We start from the raw sequence: 22,241 nt of genomic DNA on the forward strand, positions 1-22,241 counted from the left end.
CTTTTTTTTCCCCCTGTAGTGTCTTTTAAGTGAAATGCATGATTCTAAAATCTATATTTAAAGAACTGCTGTATTGGTGTATTTAATACCCTCAATCTGTTTTCTGAAAATTCCATTGGTTCACCAACCATTTAAGTTAAATCTTTTTCCCCTATGGCTTAGTATTTTACTACGATATTAGTTAGACTAATGTATATTAGAATGTGTTTTACTAATAATGCCTCTTAGAAAGGTCATCAGTTATTTATGTAGTTTGTTTTTAATCAGGTGCCAACCTAACCAGATTTTCTTTGAGATACTATGTAGTGATGAGATATCTGTAATAAGATAATTAGAGTAAACTGATGCTGTCAAGTAGTATAATGTATGTAATTTAGATGGTTTCCTAGCAAAGCAGCATGTTTTAGTGAATTGGATGAGCAAGGCCTTTGAGTTAAAATTGGCCTAATTTGTAATTAGGTTGTTCCAAGTTCAGATTTCAGCACTGTATAGCAATGTGACCTTGAACCTTTACTCTCTATTTTCCTATCTATAAACTGACAATGATAGAATTATTGGGAACATTACTTGAGAACATAATTCCACATTGGTAAAGAGCCTGATTTATGCATTGTATTAATTTTCTGCATTTCTGCACGTATCAGTATTTAACTTATTAACTTGTTAAGGTATCCTTTGAATTGGGTGGGAGCAGTTGTGCCTTAAATAGCTATCGGGTGGTAGAAGGGTCTTTACTGTGAAGTGATCTACTTTATTCTTCAAGGATACCATTTTACTTTTTAGTAGTACTTTATACTTTTCAAACATTTTTATATAATTTTCTTCTTAGCTCTCCTGTACAGTACTAACCTTAGGTAACTGGATTGGCATTTTGTAGAGGAGGAAAATGATAATGTACCTAGTTAGTGGCAGAGTTGGGATTGCTTTACTTTTATTTTTCATGGACACTGTACATGTCCTGCTGGAAGGATTGGCTTTAATCTGCTCCCTTTTTGACCACTGCACACATTTGGACAGTGCTCTTAAAAATGAACTTTCCATTTTGTTATCTGTATTTGCCATTAGCACTGTCAAGTAGAATAATGTATATAATTTAGATAGCTTAATTAGTGGTTTCAAATTCATGTATTAAAAAGCATATTTCTTAAAAGTTAATTTTTTTAAAATTTCAAGTGCTGACATAGAACTGGTTCATTTTTATGAAAATGCTATAATGAACAGTCTTGTACACACATATCTTTATGTACACTTGAATGACAGGGTATGTACTTTTAAAAGTACTTCCGTTAAGTGTGGTAGGCAGGATAATGTACTTCCCATACCCCCCAAAAGATGTTTACATTTTGTTTCCCAGGCTCTAATAATCTATTATGTTACATGGCAAGGAGGAATTAAGGTTGCTAATCAGCTGAGTATAAAATAAAAAGGTTATCGTGGATTATTTGGTAGGCCCAGTGTAATCACAAGTATCCTGTAGTGTGGAAAAGGGAGGCAGAAGCCAAAGAATGCACACACCCTCGAGAACCAGACAAAAGTAAAAATGAATTCTTCCCTAGAGCCTTTTGAAAGCAACACAGTCATAGTGACAGCTTGATTTGACCTCACTGGGACCCATTTAGGCTTTTGACTTTCAGACCTGTAAGATAATAAGTTTGTGTTGTTTTAAGCCACTGAATTTGTGGTAATCAGTTACATCAACAGTAGTAGATGTAACAGTAATATGTGGTAGATGTTGCAGAAAATTCATACTGCTTATTCTGGCCTTAGCACTATTTAAAAGTATCTGTATCCTTATATTCCCACTAGTACTGGCCTTAGCACTATTTAAAAGTATCTGTATCCTTATATTCCCACTAGTACTGAAGGTTTCTTGCATCTCACTTATTTATTTATTTAGGCAAATTCATTGATGTTTTTATTTGTCTAGTATTTCTCAGAATGCTTTCTACCAAACATTAATTTTCTAGGAAATTCATAGATGTTGGGATTCTCCATATTGTCATGGCAAAAGAAATTTAAGAATCCTGGGTTAAACTGGATCTTATATTTTGTAACATGCTAATGTGATTATGAAACTTTTCAGAGGGAAAGTTTAGTGTTTTCTGAAAATTATGTCACATCTCACAAAATTGATACTTTTTTGGGACACTTATTTGAAAATGTGGCTCTCCTTTTTTCGGTTCCTTTCTCTCTTAACTTTCTCTGTAATAAAATGACCTTCACATATGCCCATATCGTATCTTAGACCTTGTCATTCTTCAGAATTCTTCTACCTCTAAAACCTTACTTGCAACCATTCTATTTTGACTACAACCTCATCTCCATTGGTCCCACTGCTTCTGTTTAAGTCTTCTGGTGTATTGGAATCAGAGGGAGAAAGACCACACTAGTGAGTTGAAAGAGGTGATTAATTAGGAGGTTCCAGTGAGAACTGATGGGGCCAGACTGAGTGACTAACGTACATGTTCATCATACAAGAACCCCGTTGAAGTATGCTTTTCTTGGTAAGGCATGAGTTACTTTCTTTGGCTTTAGACTCAAATGTGGACACAGTTTCTTGAGGTTATTAATTTTGGGTTCACAGGTTCCCAAGTAAGGTAAGATGGAAATAAGAAAATAATTTGGAATCTGAGAATTATGTCCAGGTACTGTAAAATGAGTTTAAAAGTGATATAATGTAATACCAAGCTAATAAAATAACCTTCCAGCTTTCTGCTTTCCTGTTACTTTCACTGTTTCTTCATACCTGTAATAAAATTAGTCTTTCCACTATTTTTGGCTTCTGGTGTGAAGTTAGATACAGGGGATAGCGGCACTCAGAAATGTGTCACCATGAGCAGTTCCCCCTCATTTTAAATGCTAACAGGGAATTGCTTTCTTTTGTGTGAGGATTTAATTGTTTGTATGTTGCATTTGGGGGTTGCAGATATAACCATTAATATAAATCTTTGTGAAACTTTGAAAAGGAATCATGAGTTAATATCCTTTATTTAAAATTGTTTGGTATGTTATCTTATAATTTTATAAAAAATGATTTTAGAAATCATTTTGACCTGCTTGTTGTCTAAAGCAGTGATCACCAACCTTTCGGACCTCACGGACCACTAGTGGTCCACAGATCACTGGTTGGCGACCGCTGGTCTAAAGGGCTTCTTAATGTTTATGCTCTAGACCTCTGCCATATAGGTCCTGGATTAGCTTCAATGACCTGTAGTAATCTATTGCCTGTAAGGCATTTAGATATTTATTTTTAATGTGTTAAATAACTGGATTATCTTATTTATTTTTGGAAGATACAGTGATTGTTGCAAAGAATGCTTTTTAAAAAAGTGTTGGGTCCAGTAGGGCTGAAAACCCATTATTCTGGCATCTTTCATCTAATGTGAAATTTTAATTGAAATAGTCTTCCAGTTGTTGATAGCTTAATCTAACTCATAGGTTAGATTTTGGACTTACCTATGTTCTGTTGGAGGTTTCAGGTTTTGTATTTCTGTAGGATTATATAATATACTGTATATACTAGGTAGATCCCAATCTGAAGAAAACAAAATCTGATTAAGAGAGCCAAGTAAATTGATCATGGACTTCTTTAATTGACTGTATGAAATGGTAGATTTAAAAGGAAGTATGTTGCCCAGCCAGTGTGGCTTGGTGTTTGAGTGTTGACCCATGCACTAAGAGGTTACAGGTTTGATTCTCAGTCAGGGCATATGCCTAGGTTGCCAGCAAGATCTTCAGGAGGCAGCCCATTGGTATTGATGTTTCCCTCTCATTGGTATTTTTCTCTCTCTCCTACCCTCTTCCTTTCTAAAATCATATTAAAAAAAAAAAAAGTATTCCTAGTTACTAGATGAAAAACTTTTAAACTTTTTCTGGAAGGCCTTTTAAATGATTATCAGTTTGAGAAGCCTTGAATTTTTATGGTCTTAGCCTTTCCATACTGTTTATTCCAAATTAATATAAGCTTATTTGAGCAACTTGTCTGGGGGTGCTGTTAGGCACTGAATATACAAGGTAGAGGAGGGAATGTGTAAACAAGTAACTTCATTATAGTGCATACAGTAATAGAAGTGGGCATTAAGAAGCACTGGGAGTAAAAACTCTGGGGAGGGAGGGCATGTATTGGGGGGGGGCAATGGTAAGATATGTACACATATAATACCTTAATAAAAAAAATGAGAGAAAAAAAAGATGCACTGGGAGTGCTTGGCTAAGCAAGGTCCCTTACTGAAGTTGCTAAGTCTTAAAGTATAAGAAAGGGTTAATCTGACAGGAAGGAAAGAGGGCAGGTTGAGTGAAAAAGCATGAATAAGACACTGAGGGGCAAAATAGCAAGGAACTAAAAAACTAATTCAGTTTTATTGGGTCATAAAGTATAAAGTGGGGAGTTGTGGGACCTTACCTGTTCTGTTAAAGAGCTTGGGTTTTGTCATGAGTTGTTTTCTGTCGGTCTTTTTCACTACAGTACAATTGAAGTCACAGGCAATCGGATACATGCTTTGGAAAAATGGAGATAAAATCTACATAAACCTCTTGTATGCTTAAAATTTCCCTTAAGACTAGTGTTTATTGTTTTAAAAGTATGAATAACTTTGTCTTTTATTCTATAGTTGATTATTAGTGTATCTAGCTCATAGAAATGACCAAATCATTGTTCAGTGAATGAAAATTTAAAAATCTGCCATTACAGCTGATCTTAGGATTTAAGCATTATTTGTATCACCTATAATTGCTTTACATGTTGTGGTGGTGGTGTGTGTTTTTTTTAAGTAATTAAACCTGTGGTTTGATTGCTTTACATGTTTTTCCTTCAGTAAGCAGTCCTGCTCGGACCAACCATCTGCTCCTGTGTTCCACAGGGCACTCTCACCTTGGTGTACTACAAGAACCCTGCTGGGGAACTGGTATCTGTTCTGTAGAGATCACTCTGCTTCAGACAGAGAGGGAGATGAGGATCACATTTTTATCTCAAACCAAAATGCTAGAAATACACAAAACAATTTAAAAATGTGTTTTCTAAGAAACTAAATTTAAAAAAGAAAAAAGCTTTGATATTCTTTCTTTACCTTTGACATGAAATCATTTCAAATAAAGAGAAAATAATTTAATTTACATCATGTAGCTCTCTCTGTTATTATTGGTTAACTCATATTTTCCTCTCCTCTATCTAGAATATCTTAAAACCATTCTACCTTATGAGAAATTGGATGTTCTTGCAGATAGTGGGAGGAAATGTTTCATTTAAGTCCCAGATGAGGACCGGAAACTTGAAATCAGAGGAGCATCTGAAATCAAGTAATATTAGGTAGGATAAAAATCACAAGGGTTTCTACATGTTTGTGTTCCTTCTAGAGATGGATGTATTTTAAAGTATTCTTATTCAAAAGTATTCTTGTATGAACACTAACAGAAGAATTAGAGACTTTCTGAAGCATTTGGTATTAGCCAAGATGGGAGTGGGAAGTGCTAAAGACATTTTTTTTTCTTTCACTTATGTGATTTCATTAAGAACTTTGGCATAGGTTTACTTTCTCATGAGTATTTGTATCTTATACTCCAAGGAAGTTTTCAAACCATTTACTAAATTTAAGAAATCTTTGTGTTTATGTATGTCTGAATATTTATAATAAGCCTAAGGACATGTGCTTCATCTTGTAGATTATCCTTCCTACATTTTGGGTTACATGTGTAGCAGTTCATTTGAGTGTAGGGAGCATTAGCTCTTGGTTTTGTTTATCAGCATGGATGCAGTCAGGTCTCCTAGTGTGCAAGACAGAGAAGCACTCTCTAACCACACGGTGACTGGTAACTTTTCCCAGTAGCTAGTATCGGTGATAATGACAGGATGTGTGAAGGTGCTTGATCTCAGAGATGTGGTTTTTAAGTAAGAATTGATAGTTGCCCCTAGAAGTTGATACCATGACAGTGACACATGTAGGACATTTCTCCACCCCATATTATTCCCAAATTCTCCTAGCACATTTCTGTCTAACCTTACCTTTCTCTAATTCATCCTGCCTCTTTTTCAAAGCCAGTTGTCGCTTCCAGCCTTAGTAAGGACATTCTCATGTCCTTCATCTTTTCCAGAATCATGCTCTATCAACTTTGTTCTCACTTTTTAAAAAAAATATATATTTTATTGATTTTGTACAGAGAGGAAGGGAGCGAGATAGAGAGTTAGAAACATCGATGAGAGAGAGTCATCGATCAGCTGCCTCTTGCACACCCCCTACTGGGGATATGCCCGCAACCAAGGTACATGCCCTTGACCGGAATCGAACCCGGGACCCTTCAGTCCCCAAGCCGACGTTCTATCCATTGAGCCAAACCGATTTCGGCAAACAACCAGCTGTTTAATCTGGGAATGATTTTAGATTTCTATTTCAATGATTCTATTTCTTCTGCTGGTTTTATTTCTAGTTTTTTTTTGTTTTTGTTTTTTGTTTTTTTTTTTTGAAGGTTTTCCATACATCTGTTGTCTTCCTTTTAGTCTTACCCTTTTAAAATCTATCTTCCATATATCTTCTTGTAAATGTTTAAAAATGCAATTCTGTTAATGTTATGCCCCTGTTAATGCTATGCCTAAAACTTAGTACTGGTTTCCTATTAGTTAGGTGGTTCCCAGCCTTTTTTTGGCCATGCCCCACCTAAGCATCTCTAAAGTCCTTATGCCTCCCGCGCTCCCCCCTCCACCGCCCGACATATAATTCTTATTCAAAAAGTGAACTCCTATTCACATAGAGGAAGCCTAAAAGTCCATTAATTTGGTCTAAACAAGCTTCCAAAGAACATGGCATCCATGACAGAGTAAAATAAAAGAACCAAAGGACAGTTGAAGAACTAAGGAAGAAATCACTAAGAAATTGTTGTCCTAGCTGGATTGGCTCAGTGGATAGAGTGTTGGTCTGTGGATTAAAGGGTCCCGGGTTCGATTCCAGCCCAGGGCTCAAGCCAGGGTTGTGGGCTCGATCCCTGGTAGGGGACATGCAGGTGGCAGTTGATCGATGATTCTCTCTTGTTATTGATGTTTCTAGCTCTCTCTCCTCTCTCCTTTCCTCTCTGAAATCAATAAAACACACACACACACACACACACACACACACACACACACGCCTAAGCGACTGTCCAACCATTTGACTGTTAGCTATGATGTGCACTGACCACCAGGGGGCAGACACTCAATCACTCAATGCACAGGCATGGAAACATAGAACGGACTGATGAATCTCAGAGAGAGAAGGAGTGGGTGTGTAAGGGGGAGATTTTTATATGCATACTGCACCGGTGGGGTTCCTTAGCCTGGCCTGCACCCACTTGCAATCTGGGACCCCCTTGGGGATGTTGGATTGCTGGTTTTCAGCCCAATCCCCCCAGGCCAGGCCAAGGGACCCCACTGGTGCGTGAAAACATGCACTGGGCCTCTAGTATATATATGAAGATAAGTTGTTTAAAAGATAATAATATGAAGTGACATGAAAAGATAGCAAAGTTTTAAAATATAATAGAGAACTGAAATGCATAAATATGTCACAATATATTTACCATATATGAGGCCCCTAGAACCATAAGAAACTCAAACAATTCACTCTTAAACTCATTCTTGAATTGCCTCCCCTTAAAAATCAAATTGCCCTTCTATGAGGCATGTGCTCCACGTTGGGAACCACTGTATTAGTTGAAAGACAGAATCCAAGCTCCTTAATATGTCATGCGAGACCTCACAATCTGCTGTCTGCCTTGACTCTCTAGCTCACCCCCACCTCTAGCCTCCTATCTTGTGTCTACCTGCTTCACTAGCTTTCTCCCCCTCCTTTTATTGTTGTGCTACTTTCTCTGCCTGGAAGAATAATTCCTTCTCATCCTTTGAAATTTCCAGACCAGAATAGGACCTTAATTAAACTATTTACATGTTTTTAAATAAATTATAGAGTGAATGTTGTAGAGTATTGGAGTGTCAGGAGATTAGAAAATTCATGACAAAGTATAAAGTGCCATAGAGAGAAAGCAAGTTAGTATTTTTATTTTACTGAGAAAAGCTTCTTTAGGAGCAACATTTTCCTTAGATGTTCTTTTCTATGAAATTCAACAGTACACCAGCAATACGGTTTATTTTTTCTGATTAATTCCATGAGATTTGATGTCTTAGAGATCTGTAGATTATGTATGCTGTGTACTTGAGTGTATGAACATACTTAGTAATGTTTGACCTGTTATTTTAGCACAAGTAATTATGATTAGGTTATTATGCTTATGATAATAAATTATGAATTATTTTTAATCTCAATAACAGTACTGTATGGAATTAAGTAAATAAATTAACTTGAAATAAAACATGGCTTTTATTAAAGTAAAAAAAAAAAAATACTCTAGGCTTGCTTTCCCAAACAAAAGAGGATTATTCACCTTTACATAGCAAATGTGAGTTTAGAGGATGTTGGCTTATATTTTTATGATCGGCTCATAGGAGAAAAGGGGGTTGAGAGTTCAGGTAGAGGAATCTTCCATTGTATCTACCCCTGATTTGGAATTATTTTCTATTTTTAAACTGAGAATCTTAATATGTGTCTTAATAATATGTTATCCTATGTTACCTAGCATTGTTATATAAGTGCTCTGTATAATCAAGATATTTGTCAAAGAAGATAACCATTAATTTTAGTGTTTTTCCTCTCGTGACATTTTTTAAAATGGTTATAAAATACTAACTATTGAAAGCTCCAGTTCTCTGAGCTATTTATTAGCAAACATTCTAGATTTTTTTTCTTATAATCTTATGTAAGAAAGGGACTGTGATATAATGGTTAGGAATTCACCTTTGGAACCAAACTGAGTTCAAATGCTAACTCTATCACATACTTTCTAACTTGATCTTGGGCATGTTATTTAACCTTTATCTCCTGGCATTTCTTTAGCTATAAGATGGCAATAATAGTTCAGTGTGAATTAAATGATTACTTTATGTAAAGCACTTAGAACAGTGTCTGGTGATAGTAAGTGGTATTCATAGTGTTAAGCTACAGTGTTTCCCCGAAAATAAGACATCCTCCGAAAATAAGACCTTACAGGTTTCCTTCTGAGTGAAATATAAGGCATCCCCCCGAAAATAAGCCCCCCCCCCCCCAGGCTAAACATGAGAGATTTGGTCCACTGATTCTGAAAGAAATGGAGTCACAAGAAATTCACCAGGAAATTCAGGAATTGGATTGTTATGATGATGTTCCAGAAGATGATGACATGATTGTCATTGAATAAATGAATAAATTCTCGATACTGTAGGATTCACAGTTTGTCTGGTTTGTGTTGACGACTACCGTACTACTGTACCGTATACAGCTAATAAATTTCCTTTATTTTCATAAATAAAGGAAATAAATGTGTACCATATTCTTCTTGATGGAAAAATAAGACATCCCCTGAAAATAAGACCTAGCGCATCTTTAGGAGCAAAAATTAATATAAGACACTGTCTTATTTTCGGGGAAACGGTATTTAATAATGCTATTTTTAAAATAATTGAAGCCATGATGATTTTAACTCTTATATTCTTGGTTTATTCATTTTCTTTATTGATCCCTTCAGCTTAAAGTAAGAATATAAAGGAATTCTAGTTGCCACAAATTCTACCAAGAGAAAACATTTTAAAATTTTTACGTCTTTTAAAAAAAAAAATTTTTTTTTTTTAAATTTATTTCAAAGAGGAAGGGAGAGGGAGAAAGAATCATTGATCAGCTACCTCCTGCACACCCCCTACTGGGGATCAAGCCTGCAACCCGGGCATGTGCTCTTGACCAGAATTGAACTCAGGACCTCTCAGTCTGCAGGCTTACTTCTACCCATTGAGCCAAACCAGCTAGGGCAAAACTTTTACCTCTTGATATAAGCAATGGATATAGGCTATAAACTGTAATGTTGGTTTTTAACAGTATTGGTTTTTAACAAGACCAGTAGGTCAATTGAGGTGCAGTACTTTTTTCTTTATAAAGTAAAATATAATCAAATAACAATTTTGTGCTAATCTTTATGAAAGTTGGTATAAGATCACATATCTGCTAATTTGGTTTCTTGTATGTTATGCACTGTAAAGAAAGAAAACTAATACTTGTGATATAAACAATTCTTAGTTTAACCCTTTTCTCACCTGCCTAAATGGATATATTTGGTAGAGTAAAAAGGAAGAATAAGTGGATAAACCTATGTGATAAAAGCCTAATATGCTAAGTATCCGGTTGTCTGCTCAACAATCAAAGAGTAATATGCTAAGACCACTCAACCACTCGTTATAACATGCACTGACCACCAGGGGCAGACACTTTGACTGGTAGGTTAGCTTGCTGCCGGGGTCTGGCCAATTGGGACTGAGCAAGAGAGGCTGGACACACCCTGGAGCCCTCCCACGGTACTCCCCGGGTGGCCAACCTCCCACATCTCTCCCCAGTCCCTTGGACTGGCCTATGCCCTCTTGAAATCCCGGACTCCTCGGGATGTCGGAGAGCTGGTTTTGGCCAGACCCCATGAATCGTGCACCCGGCCCCTAGTGGTATATAAACCTAACTTGGTTGAGCTCAATCCCCAGTGGCATGTGGGAGGCAGCCAACTAATGATTCTCATCATTGATGTTTCTCTCTCTCCTTCCTTCTCTCCTCCCTTCCTTGCCGCCTTCTCTGAGATCAATTAAGATATATTTAAAACAAAAAACAATTTGCAAATTCAGTTAATATGACATGGCCTGTAAACACTAACTTTCTGGTTACATGAAACTATTTTTTAACAATTCTCTTTGCCACAGATTACAATATTAACTAATAAAAAGGTTTCTTTACTCTGAGGAAACTATTGATGATTCCTCATGTAGGAAAACTATTTGGTGTGGGAACTTACAGATATTTTACTTCTCACTTTTTTTTTTATTGAATTTTTTACAGAGAGGAAGGGAGAGGGATAGAGGGCTAGAAACATCGATGAGAGAGAAACATCAACCAGCTGCCTGCTGCACACACCCTCCCTCCCCCCTACTGGGGATGTGCCCACAACCAGTGTACATGCCCTTGACGAGAATCAAACCTGGGACCCTTCAGTCTGCAGACCTATGCTCTAACCACTGAGCCAATCTGGTCTTGGCAGCTTCTCACTTTTTTTTAAATCAATTAAGAGCAGAAGAGGCAAATTTTTTTTTGTGAAGGACCAAACATGTTTTAAGGCTTGGTGGGCCGTGTGGTCTTTGTCTCTTCAATTCTGCCCTTGTAGCAGAAAGCAGCCATAGACAGTATGTAAATTAATGGTCAGGGCTATGTTCTAGTAAAATTTATTTACAAAAAGTAGATGCAGAGTGAAAGAGGAAATGTGAACCAAGGCTCATGACTACCCTAGAATGAATTTTACTTGTAGTTCTTCTGATTGAAACTTAGATATTTATTTCCTAACTAGGGGCCCAGTGCATGAAATTTGTGAGGGGGGCGGTCTTCAGCCCAGCCTGCACCCTCTCCATTTGGGGACCCCTTGGAGGATATTTCTGTGGGATCGGGCCTAAACCAGCGGTTGGACACCCCTCTTGCAATCTGGGACTGCTGGCTTCTAACCACTCACCTGCCTGCCTGCCTGATCACCCCTAACTGCCCTCCCCTGCCGGTCTAATCTTCCCCCCAACTGCCTCTGCCTCGACCCCCACCACCTGGCTTTGTCTGGGAGGAAGTTGGACATCTGGAAGATGGCCAGTTGACTCAGCCTAATTAGCATATTACCCTTTTAGTAGTATAGATAGATTATATAGGATAGGATTGTTTAAATGGGTGGAGGACATAGGGCAGCCTTTTTCAGCAGGAGGAGAAGCGTTTGGCAAACAAAAACAAAATCCCTAGCTCTAGATCAGTGATTCCCAAAGTGGTCTATTTCGACCCCCAGGGGTCTATGACAACCTGCAAGGGGTCTACGTCAGCGAAAAATAAATTTGGGGGTCCATGAAATGAAAATGGGGGTCCACGATAGTGGATCTCAACATACACTGATAGTACCTATTTACTTACATCATATTATCTTATAATATAAAAACATATAAATTATTTATAAAAGTACCTATGAAGTAAAAAATTTATTATATATGTTTATAAAATTGTGTAAGTTGTAGGATAAAAACCTGTACATAATGATATACCAGTATCATCTTGTTACAAGCATACTCGCAGTAAACATTCTTGCCAATTTTTGTCTCAAAGCTTCGCGAACTTGCACCGACTTGTTCAATTCGTCACTCTATAAATACGAATGTGAGAAAAATACGTTCATTCGTTTCCTGGATCTTGAATAGGAAAGTGCTGAGAAAATATTTAAAAAAATATAAACTGGTAGTTTATCATACAAATTATAGTGAATCAGTGTTATTTTGTTTGAGAATGCCGGAGAAAAGTAGGTACATTATTTTTTATTAAATTTTAACACTAAACTTCACTACAGTTAGAAATTTACAAAAAAATCAATATCAGGTAAGTAGGGGGTCTACCCAAAACCGAAAAACATGGCAAGGGGTCTACGGCACAAACAAGTTTGGGAACCTCTGCTCTAGATTGATAGCCAGCCATATGCACTATACTACCAAACTGGTCATGAAAAAAATTGAACCGCTTTCTTACACCTTATACCAAACAGCCGATGTTGTTAAAACCCTTCCTCAGCTCTCACCTTAGGTTCTGCCTTTGCCCTTCACCCAGATTTGGTTCTGATTGGTCGGTTTTTATGCCTGTCAGCCTCAAAAGCTCCGTCTCCTAAGCAGCCATTGGCTCCTGGCACTTCACCCTGATTTTGTGCTGATCAGTTGGTTTCTATGCCAGTCAGCATCTCTGGGCCTATCAAAGAGGTGGGGCTGATCAGCAGCCCCTGAGGAGAGAAAGAGAGAGGCAACTGCTGATCAACAGCTGGGGACCAGACCCTCCCTCTCTCTGCAGGCCCCTCTCTGGGCCTGATCCACAGCCCCCTCAGCAGTCAGTGCTAGGTCGCTGCACCAGCACTGACTTCCAATGTTTCCTCGAGCCTTGGTCGTTATGGACCCTGGCTCTTTTTAAGTATATACATACATAGTCTCATATATATTTGAGAGAGAGAGAGAGAGAGAGAGAGAGAGAGAGAGAGAGAGAGAGAGAGAGAGAGATACTAGAGACCTGATGCATGAATTTCTTGCAAGAGTAGGCTTTCCTTCCCCCCACTGCTGGCACTGGCTTTCTTCTGGAAGCCAGGACCTGGGCTTCCCTCTGGCTGCTGGCAGGCACCTGGGACCCGAGCCTTCCTCACAGCCCTGGCTTTGTCTAGAAGGTCATCCGGAAGGATGTCTAGTCTAATTAGCATGTTATGCTTTTATTATCATAGATGAATAGACTAGAGGCCTGGTGCATGAAAATTCATGCATTGGAGTGGGGGTCCCTCAGCCTGGCCTGCCCCCTCTCACAGTCCAGGAGCCCTCAGGGGCGGGAGGCGACCCAGCAATCAGGAGAAGGTGACACCCCATCACCACTGCTGCTGCCACTGCTGGCAGCGCAAGCCTCAGCTGGCCCTGGTTACCTGTGCCTTGGGCTGACCCTGGGAGGCTGAGGGACTTAGGGGACTGAGCACCACCATCTTGTGGCTATCGGCACCACCATCTCTGAGGGTGGGGCAGTCAATTAGCATATTTTCTCCTTATTGACTGTGGGTGCTGACATTTTTGATAACATGAGGGCCAATTATCATGTCTCTCTTTATTAGATAGTATACCTATAATAATTAAAGCGTGATATGCTAATTAGACCGGATGTCCTTCTGGACGAAGCTGGGGCTGTGAGGGAAGCCTGGGTCCCTGGTGCCAGAGGGAAGCTGGTGCTGGCAGCCAGGGGAAGGAAGGCTTATTTTTGCACTAATTTTGTGCATTGGGCCTCTAGTTTTCATATAAGCTAGTTGATTTAAATGTTACTGTTTAGTTGACAATACAAATTGAACCTAGATAAGTTTGCGTCAGCTTTTTATGTCATAGAATTTTTATTCTACATAATTTGAAAGAAATAGAAATAACTTGGACTTTGGTGTCAGAAATAACTAATTGTACCTAATTGCTGGTTGTGATGCTGGACAAATTGTTTTACATTTCAGAGCTTCAGTATTTTTGTTTATAGATTGGGAATTAATAGTAGCTATCTCCCAGGGTGGTTATATTTTTCATTTAGCAAGATTATTTTAGGCATTAGCTTGTGTCTCTTCCAGAACCTAGTAAAGAACTCTGCATAAGAGTGAGCACCTCTACTCTTGTCTACTGAGGAGTCAAAATCCCTGGGATTTCAGAGTGATTTAACATTTACATCAGAGTTTTATACCATGTTCTCACTTTTGTTAGTGCTTGAATTTTTTAGTTTTCCTTGGACAGATTACATTATATAAAAACATAGTGTAAAGTTTTTATTTATTTTTTTTATTTTATTTTTTAAAATTTTTTTTTGGTCAGTGGAAGCCTGGACCAGGATCTCTTGGAATTATAGATCTCCTTTTACTGTTATCTTAAATCTATCTGATTTATATGCAAAGAGTAAGAAAGTGAACTCAATAAAAGAGTTTATGATGACCTGTAAACTTTTCAGTAATGGCATCAATTTGCCCAGACTTAGTGCTACTTTGGATGAGAAAGCAGAGGCTCTGTTTGCAGTACCACAAATAGAGCTGCTTACATCCTTATTGTGATAGATGAGCTCACTTAACTGTGAACTTGTAGTATTAATTTTTGCTGGGTACACCTGCTTTGTTTCTAACTGCTCTTCTCTTTTTCCTTTTTAGGCAGGCAGAAGTCCTGAAAGCTGACATGACAGGTAGTGGCTGCTCCTTTGTTTTTCAGAACTTATTTTCTACCATTAAATTAAGCAAAGGATATTTTTACTATATAATTTGAGGCACTTATTTGGTTTAAATATTTATTGTTTTATATTTTGAATTCTTACTTAGATGATGACCAGTCAAGAATTTTCTAGAAGCTGTACTATAAAGGATTGAATATTATCTAATTTACTACAGAGAATCATTTATCTTTTATGAATTATTTATCAATGATTTCAGATATACAGAAAAAAATTCACATACCATATGTTTATATCCTTTGGTATTAGGTTTTTGTTTTTTTTTTTAAGATATTAATTTTTTACAGAGAGGAAGGGAGAGGGATAGAGAGTTAGGAACATTATAAGCCTACTTATTGGAAAGGCTAATGTGCCTTTTAGGACTCTGGCAGACAATATGGCCTCAATTTGAAATTTTGTATAGAAATAGCCTGACTTTCTGATTTCATCTTGCAATGTCTCATTTGGCCTCTTGAGCAGTTTAATCACTGTCCGCCATCAGTTCTCATTTACATTAAATAGCAAGTATGGATTGCTCACAAAAGTGTCTTGGCAAGCATCCTACCAATCATTAAAATAATGCTCACTGTCCTGGTTTTATTGGATTGACATATATAGAGTAGGAGTAACACAGAATGCCGAAACAGCTGCTGGAGTATGAGCTGATAGGAAGATTTCGTAAGGACAATTGTGAGAATAATTAAAAAAAATTTTTTTAAAGCTACTTTGGACAAATAGAGGTATAGTTGTGAGAGTAAATAGACCAACGTGGCATTCCATCATTTCAAAGAGGGTGGTTAGTGTGAGAAATATGGCTTCCTATGGTATGAATACATAGAAATCCAAACCCAAAACAAAGGGCATACCATTCCTTTTTTTTTTTTTCCTCAGCCTTTTTCATTTCATGGTAATATTTTAAAGCTAAAAAAACAAATACAGAAGCATATAGGTTTAGTCATTAGTCCAAAGGTGAAAGTTATTTGAAATGCAGTAGTATAAAATTCAGCAACCTATGGTATGTACTGATACTTACAGCAGGTTTTTATTATACTTTGGGGAATGGGGAGGGGAAGGAATCATTGGTGTGGTACAGTGGTCTTAACTCTATTTACCCGTCTACTGTTCTGTTTTTGTTTTGTTATTCAGATTCTAAGCTGGGTCCAGCTGAGGTCTGGACATCCAGGCAGGCTCTGCAGGACCTGTACCAGAAAATGCTAGTTACTGATTTGGAATACGCTTTAGACAAGAAAGTAGAACAGGATCTGTAAGTATTATCATTTGGGATGCCCCTGTTGAGATCAAGGATCTCACCAAGACTTTAGGATAGAAAAGAACAATGTGATTGTTTCTTTTTAACCTCTCTTAGAGTAAGCTTTTTCAATGAAAATAAAAAAGAAAAGATATTATAATACTTGTGATTTGCTTAGGGGGGCGGGGACGGTGACAGGGACAAGAGAGATCTTCCAAGTCACCTCTCATTAAGATCTTTAGGGCATTTCATAAAATAAAGAGGTATTTTCTTCCCCTCCCCACCCCCACTCCCCCTTAATAAGACTAAAGAAAGATTTTGTATATTTAGGCTATCTCTATTCTTTTTTTTTTTTTTTAATATATATATTTTTTTATTTTATAGAGAAAAAAAGGGGGAGGAAAACATCAGTGAGAGAGAAACATGGATTGGCTGCCTTCTGCACACCCCCTACTGGGGATTGAGCCTGAAAACCTGGCATGTGCCCTGATTGGGAATCGAACCGGTGACCTCTTGGTTCATAGGTCAAATGCTCAACCATTGAGCAACTGACCAGGCTGTCGCTCAATGGTTGTTCGTTCTTCCTTTGAGGGGTGAAATGGCAGATAACCAGATTCCCAAGTGAGTAAATAAATGCCTTTTGTGGAAGGCCTTACCTTTTAAATTGAAACAAGGACGTTGGCCTGATGAAAAATTTTAAATCAGTTAAGAACATTCTATTTAGTAATGCCCATTTCCCAAAGTTGCAGTGAAGAGTTTTTTAGATCTAGTAATAGAGCTTAATCACAACCACTCAAAATCCATATCTATGATATTAGAGTCAAGGATAAGATGTCATCAAAAATTCTAAGGGAATGATTGACCTCATAAATTGTTTAAAAAAAAAAAAAAAACGAACCAAAAAAAACCAGTGCTCTGGAGCCTTAAAAGTTGACATTGATAAAAGTTAGGTACTTTCCAGGTAGGTTGTAAACCTTTTATCTGTTTGCTTCCTTGAATCAAGCCAGAAATATCATCCTTTCATCTTAGTTCTGTTTTTCCCCCCTCATGTGATTTCCAAGTTAGAAGGTGGTTGTATTTCACCAAACTGAATTTAAAATGATTCTCTAACAACTCAATTAGTGAAAGGCATTTTATAACAGGATTTTGGTATGCTGTACTTCAGCATTGAGTTGTTTCTTATTTTTAAATAGCTAAAATTAAAATGTCAAAAAATGACCTTATATTTCAAGTTCTAAAGAAAACATTAACTCCAAGAGAAACCAACTATTAATTAGAAATAGAACTGTGAGAAGTAGATTTTAGGGATATAGCCTAATATTTACAAAACTTTTTTCCCTCTCTACATGTCACTTGTTAGGGTACACTCAATTACTTTTTGGCACGATATATGCAAATTTGTTAATAGTTTATTTTTACATTGGTGTTACCACTGTAGTTCTGATTTTGTGCTGGGATCCCTAAGTAGGCTCTACATTTAGTAACACTAAAATATTAATAACTAAACAATCTGATTATTCAAATATTTGGTTAAGTGTTTACTAAGGCCAGTTGGATTCTACTGCGTGTCTAGTCTTGTTCAAAGGGGAGCCTAAAGTTATTTAATTAAGTCACTATCTAGTATGTTATAATTATAACAAACAGTTCTTTCTTGTTCTCAGGGGGACCAGTGTCTGCCCAGTGAGTCACTGCTATACAAATAGAATTACATTTTGTTTTCAGCTGGAATCATGCCTTTAAGAATCAGATCACAACACTACAAGGCCAGGCAAAGAACCGAGCAAACCCGAATCGGAGTGAAGTTCAGGCAAACCTTTCTCTGTTCCTAGAGGCAGCTAGTGGCTTCTATACTCAGGTGAGTTCTACATTGTATACCAATTTTCCTAGAATTCTCTTTGTACACATCTTGTTCTTATAAATACTTTGTGGCTCTGGCTGGTTTAGCTCAGTGGATAGAGTGTTGGCCTGTGGACTGCAGGGTCCCGGGTTTGATTCCAGTCAAGGATATGTGCCTGGGTTGTGGGCTCTATCCCCAATTGGGGGCATGCAGGAGGCAGCTGGTCAGTGGTTCTCTTTCATCATCGATATTTTTATATATATATATATATATATTATATATATATATATATATATATATATATATATATATAATTTTATTTATTATTTACAGAGAGGAATGGAGAGAGATAGAGACCTAGAAACGTCGATGAGAGAGAAACATCGACCAACTGCCTCTTGCACACCCCCCACCGGGGATTGACCGGAATCGAACCTGGGACCTTTCATTCCACAGACCAACACTGAGCCAAACCGGCTTCAGCCTTCGTTGATGTTTTTATCTCTCCTTCTTCCTTCCTCTGAAATCAATAAAAATATATTTAAAAAACAAAACACAAAAACCCACTTTATGTAACCACTATGTGGGCCATCCAGTTCATCACCTATAATCTCAAGTGAATAAAAATGCCCCAAATTTTATACCATAAGAAGCCAGATCATAATGGATTAAGGAATGAATTAGGAATTAAGATAGCAGGTATAACACATTGTGGACTCCTTTGAATGAGTTTGGTGAAATCTTTTTGAGTATGTTTCTTATTGATATTTACTGAGAGGAAGGGAGAGGGATAGATAGAAACATCAATAAGAGGGAAATATTATTGATTGGCTGCTACCTGCACACCCCGTACTGGGGATCTAGCCCTTAACCCAGGTATGTGCCCTGACTGGGAATCGAACTGGGGGCCTCTTGATTCATGGGTCGATGTTTAACCACTGAGCCACACTGTCCAGGCACTGAAGTTATTTATTTATTTATTTATTATAAAGTGCTGCCATTCCTTCTAGATGCATATTCTAGATTGCTCAAATACTTGAGAATTCAAGAGAGATGATTTGTAATGAATGCTACTAATTATCACATGAAGGATTACCATATGTACAAGAGAAAATGACAATAAAGGCTGTTATTATTTGCTTCTATTAAAAAAGAAATGATTGGGGGGGGTGGGAGGGGAAGGAAAGGTTACCATAAAATTTTCTTGAAGTCCTTGCTCAGGTTTCAGCAGTATGTGATATTAGATACATATGTTAAAGTATACAAGTTTTACTAAAGAGCACTTCTGACTTAATACTAAATCTTACTATGTCTTCCTTTCAGTTATTACAAGAACTGTGTACAGTGTTTAACGTAGATTTACCATGCCGTGTGAAGTCTTCCCAATTGGGAATTATCAGCCATAAACAGACGCATACCAGCGCCATAGTGAAGCCACAGTCCAGCTCCTGCTCCTATATCTGCCAGCACTGCCTCGTGCACCTTGGAGACATTGGTGAGCCTTTGGTGTGCCTTTGATGTGAAGGAATTATAGTACATTTATTCTTTCCTTTGGTGTGGTCATAGAGGGAAGCTCAATTTCCCTGTAAACTGAGCATGCAAACACAATTTAGATGGTTGTAAGAGGAAACTAAAATATATTTTAAAGCGCTTAGATTTTCTCATTGTTTTGACATTGGCAAAGGACCTTGAAGGAAGTAACTTTCATATTAAGATTTAAATTTTATTCAGATTTGTGCAGAGTAGGCAAATGATAAATAGCAAAAATGTAATCAAAGCTAAACTTTTCAGAATGGTGCCATAATATTTCCTAAATTAAGTCTATTCTCCTGGAATTGTGGAGTTTATGAATTATTCCTTCTGAAACCAGATTGCCTTCTTTCCTTCCTGCCAGTGTATTAAAAGCTCATTTCTGTTTCCTTTTAACAGTTAAATTTGTATATCCATTTTATATATTTAAATCTGGGAATGTTATGTAATTTATTTCTTGTTCATTCCTTTAAAGTGATCTAAAAAATGGTTGTAAAAAAAATTAACTATAGGATTATGTTTTGTTGTCCTCAAATAACAGGAAATTGAGAACATTACTGCTTTAAGATCAAAGATTTCAGATTTCTTGATGTCATAAGTCACTAACTCCATGAGGGGTTACATCAAAGTAAGCACCAAGTTCTGCAGGAAGATTCAAGGAATAGTGTATTTAGGTTGTTTTGCTGTCAGTGTATTCTTTGCACACACATACTTAGTATTGCATTTAGGTATGAGGCATTTTTCAAAATCACTTTATAAATAATTGAAAGAAATACATAATTTTCAGATCATCTTGTATAGTGTTTTTTGTTTTGTTTTGTTTTTAAGTGCCATATAACTCACCCCTTCTTGGCCGGCTCCAGGTCACCAGCATAGTCCGTAGTGAGAGCTGGTGATGCATGACACTGGAGGACCTGAAAGTGGGGGCTAGGTAAGCTTTAACATTGGTTACATGCTGAATGTCCCACATAGGGAAGGCTGGATGGACACTCACACATAATCCTATAGTTAATTTGTTTTAAAGTATTTTTCTGTCTTTAATGCTCTTAAATCAACTTTAATGTGTTTGTTATCTTTAGAATTTAAAACAATAGCCTGTTTTGGAAATATTACCCTAGTTGTTGCTTTGTTTGTCTTTAAACGACATTTTCTTCTTCCTCCTCTCAGCTCGATACAGAAATCAGACCAGCCAGGCAGAGTCCTACTATAGGCACGCAGCTCAGCTTGTCCCCTCTAATGGTGAGTGAGTCTCTCATGTCAACTGGTGGGCAGTGACACTTCATTCAGTACAGCAGTGTGGTAAATAACTGAAGGCTTATCTTTCATGTTTTAGGAGTTTTGGTATTGATTGTCATATTTTCCCTTTTAACTACATAACGAAATGAAATTTCTAAAATAACTGTTGTAAATTAAAACAGTATAAGTAGAATATTCCCTAACGTGATCTAAAATTATTTCAACAATTCTGACTTCCATAATTACTTAGAGAATAATTCTCTCTTTAAAACCACCATTTTGGTCCTAGGAAAACTATCTCATTATCTAAAAGGTAGTGGATTTGTATTTTGGTGGTCCCAGAAATATGTGTTAGCAGTGATTCTTGAAGTAGAGAAATTATAACAGATGTTTGATGATATAAGTCATTCTTGTTAAGCCACATTAAAATTCCTCTATAAATTCTAAAAGGAAACCTTGAGAAAGTCTCAAGCAGGGATGGTAGTCTGCAAACTGTTTGTTTCGTATTGTCTGTGGCTGCTTTCCCACTGCAGTGGCAGAGCCGGGTAGTTGTAATAGAGACTCTGACCCCCTAAATCAAAACATATTTACTATCTAGCCCTTTCTACCAGTTGTATTTGAACTTAAAGTGCTGTCCACTGTAATTATGTGGCTTTTTAACCTAAACATTTTATGTTTCATTGCTGAGGTGTGTTGGTTTACATTATGCCTATTTGTAATGAGATCATCATGACATTTACTTTATCCAATACTCCACCCTATTAATTTAAAGGCTTGAAAACTGATAATTTGTTTTCTGATTGCAAAACTTGGTGCATCTTTAGTTACTTTAGAATTTTGACTTTCTCCTCTAGGTCAGCCTTACAATCAGTTGGCTATCTTAGCTTCTTCCAAGGGAGACCATCTGACCACAATTTTCTACTACTGCAGAAGCATTGCTGTGAAGTTCCCTTTCCCAGCTGCCTCCACGAATCTACAGAAAGCACTTTCTAAAGCACTGGAAAGGTAGGGCTGACTTTCCCAAGAGGACTTGTGTAACCTGGTAGGCTTCACCCCTCAAATTTAGGCATATAAGAAGTAATGGCAAGTTCCCTATGCTTCTCTTATACTTGCCTGATTTATAAACAATAATAAGTAATAGTTTTGTATATAGTTTTCACCAAATTTTGACCAATCAGCAACTGATTTTTTCCCAGTAGAAGAGTACAGGCTGCTGATTACTGCCTCCACCTGAGAGTGTCACATTTGAAAGTCAGTCAGGCGCAGAATCCTCTCTAGGTGTTCAAACATTGTATTTTTACAAACTGAAGCCTCCTTTAAGAGGTTTTAGCCAATTTACTGCTTAAGTTTCATGGAAGTTTTTCTTTCATTTCAGCCGGGATGAGGTGAAAACCAAGTGGGGTGTTTCTGACTTCATCAAAGCCTTTATTAAGTTCCACGGCCATGTGTACCTGAGTAAGAGCTTGGAAAAGTTGAGCCCTCTTCGAGAAAAATTGGAAGAACAATTTAAGGTTAGATTCCAAAACCAGAGAATTTATTGTCTTGTTTA

General features: G+C 37.3%; 1 protein-coding gene across 5 annotated transcripts in view; it reads left to right on the forward strand.

The window, feature by feature from the left end:
- The window catches only part of SMG7 (SMG7 nonsense mediated mRNA decay factor), a 57,293-nt gene that overhangs the window by 9,322 nt on the left and 25,730 nt on the right, over nt 1–22,241 (forward strand). For 4 of the 5 annotated variants that reach the window (XM_084866577.1, XM_084866576.1, XM_084866578.1 and 1 more), the window contains exons 2-8: nt 14,785–14,816; nt 15,987–16,104; nt 17,812–17,944; nt 19,250–19,421; nt 20,624–20,695; nt 21,547–21,697; nt 22,068–22,203. In XM_084866577.1, coding sequence (XP_084722703.1) covers nt 14,785–14,816; nt 15,987–16,104; nt 17,812–17,944; nt 19,250–19,421; nt 20,624–20,695; nt 21,547–21,697; nt 22,068–22,203 — 814 coding nt within the window. Of the gene's footprint in view, nt 1–14,784; nt 14,817–15,983; nt 16,105–17,750; nt 17,945–19,249; nt 19,422–20,623; nt 20,696–21,546; nt 21,698–22,067; nt 22,204–22,241 lie in introns of those variants that run through there. The other variant, XM_084866579.1, reaches the window with a different exon arrangement.

This window comes from Pipistrellus hanaki (assembly GCF_964339955.1).
Source record: "Pipistrellus hanaki genome assembly, chromosome: 18".
NCBI lineage: Eukaryota > Metazoa > Chordata > Mammalia > Chiroptera > Vespertilionidae > Pipistrellus > Pipistrellus hanaki.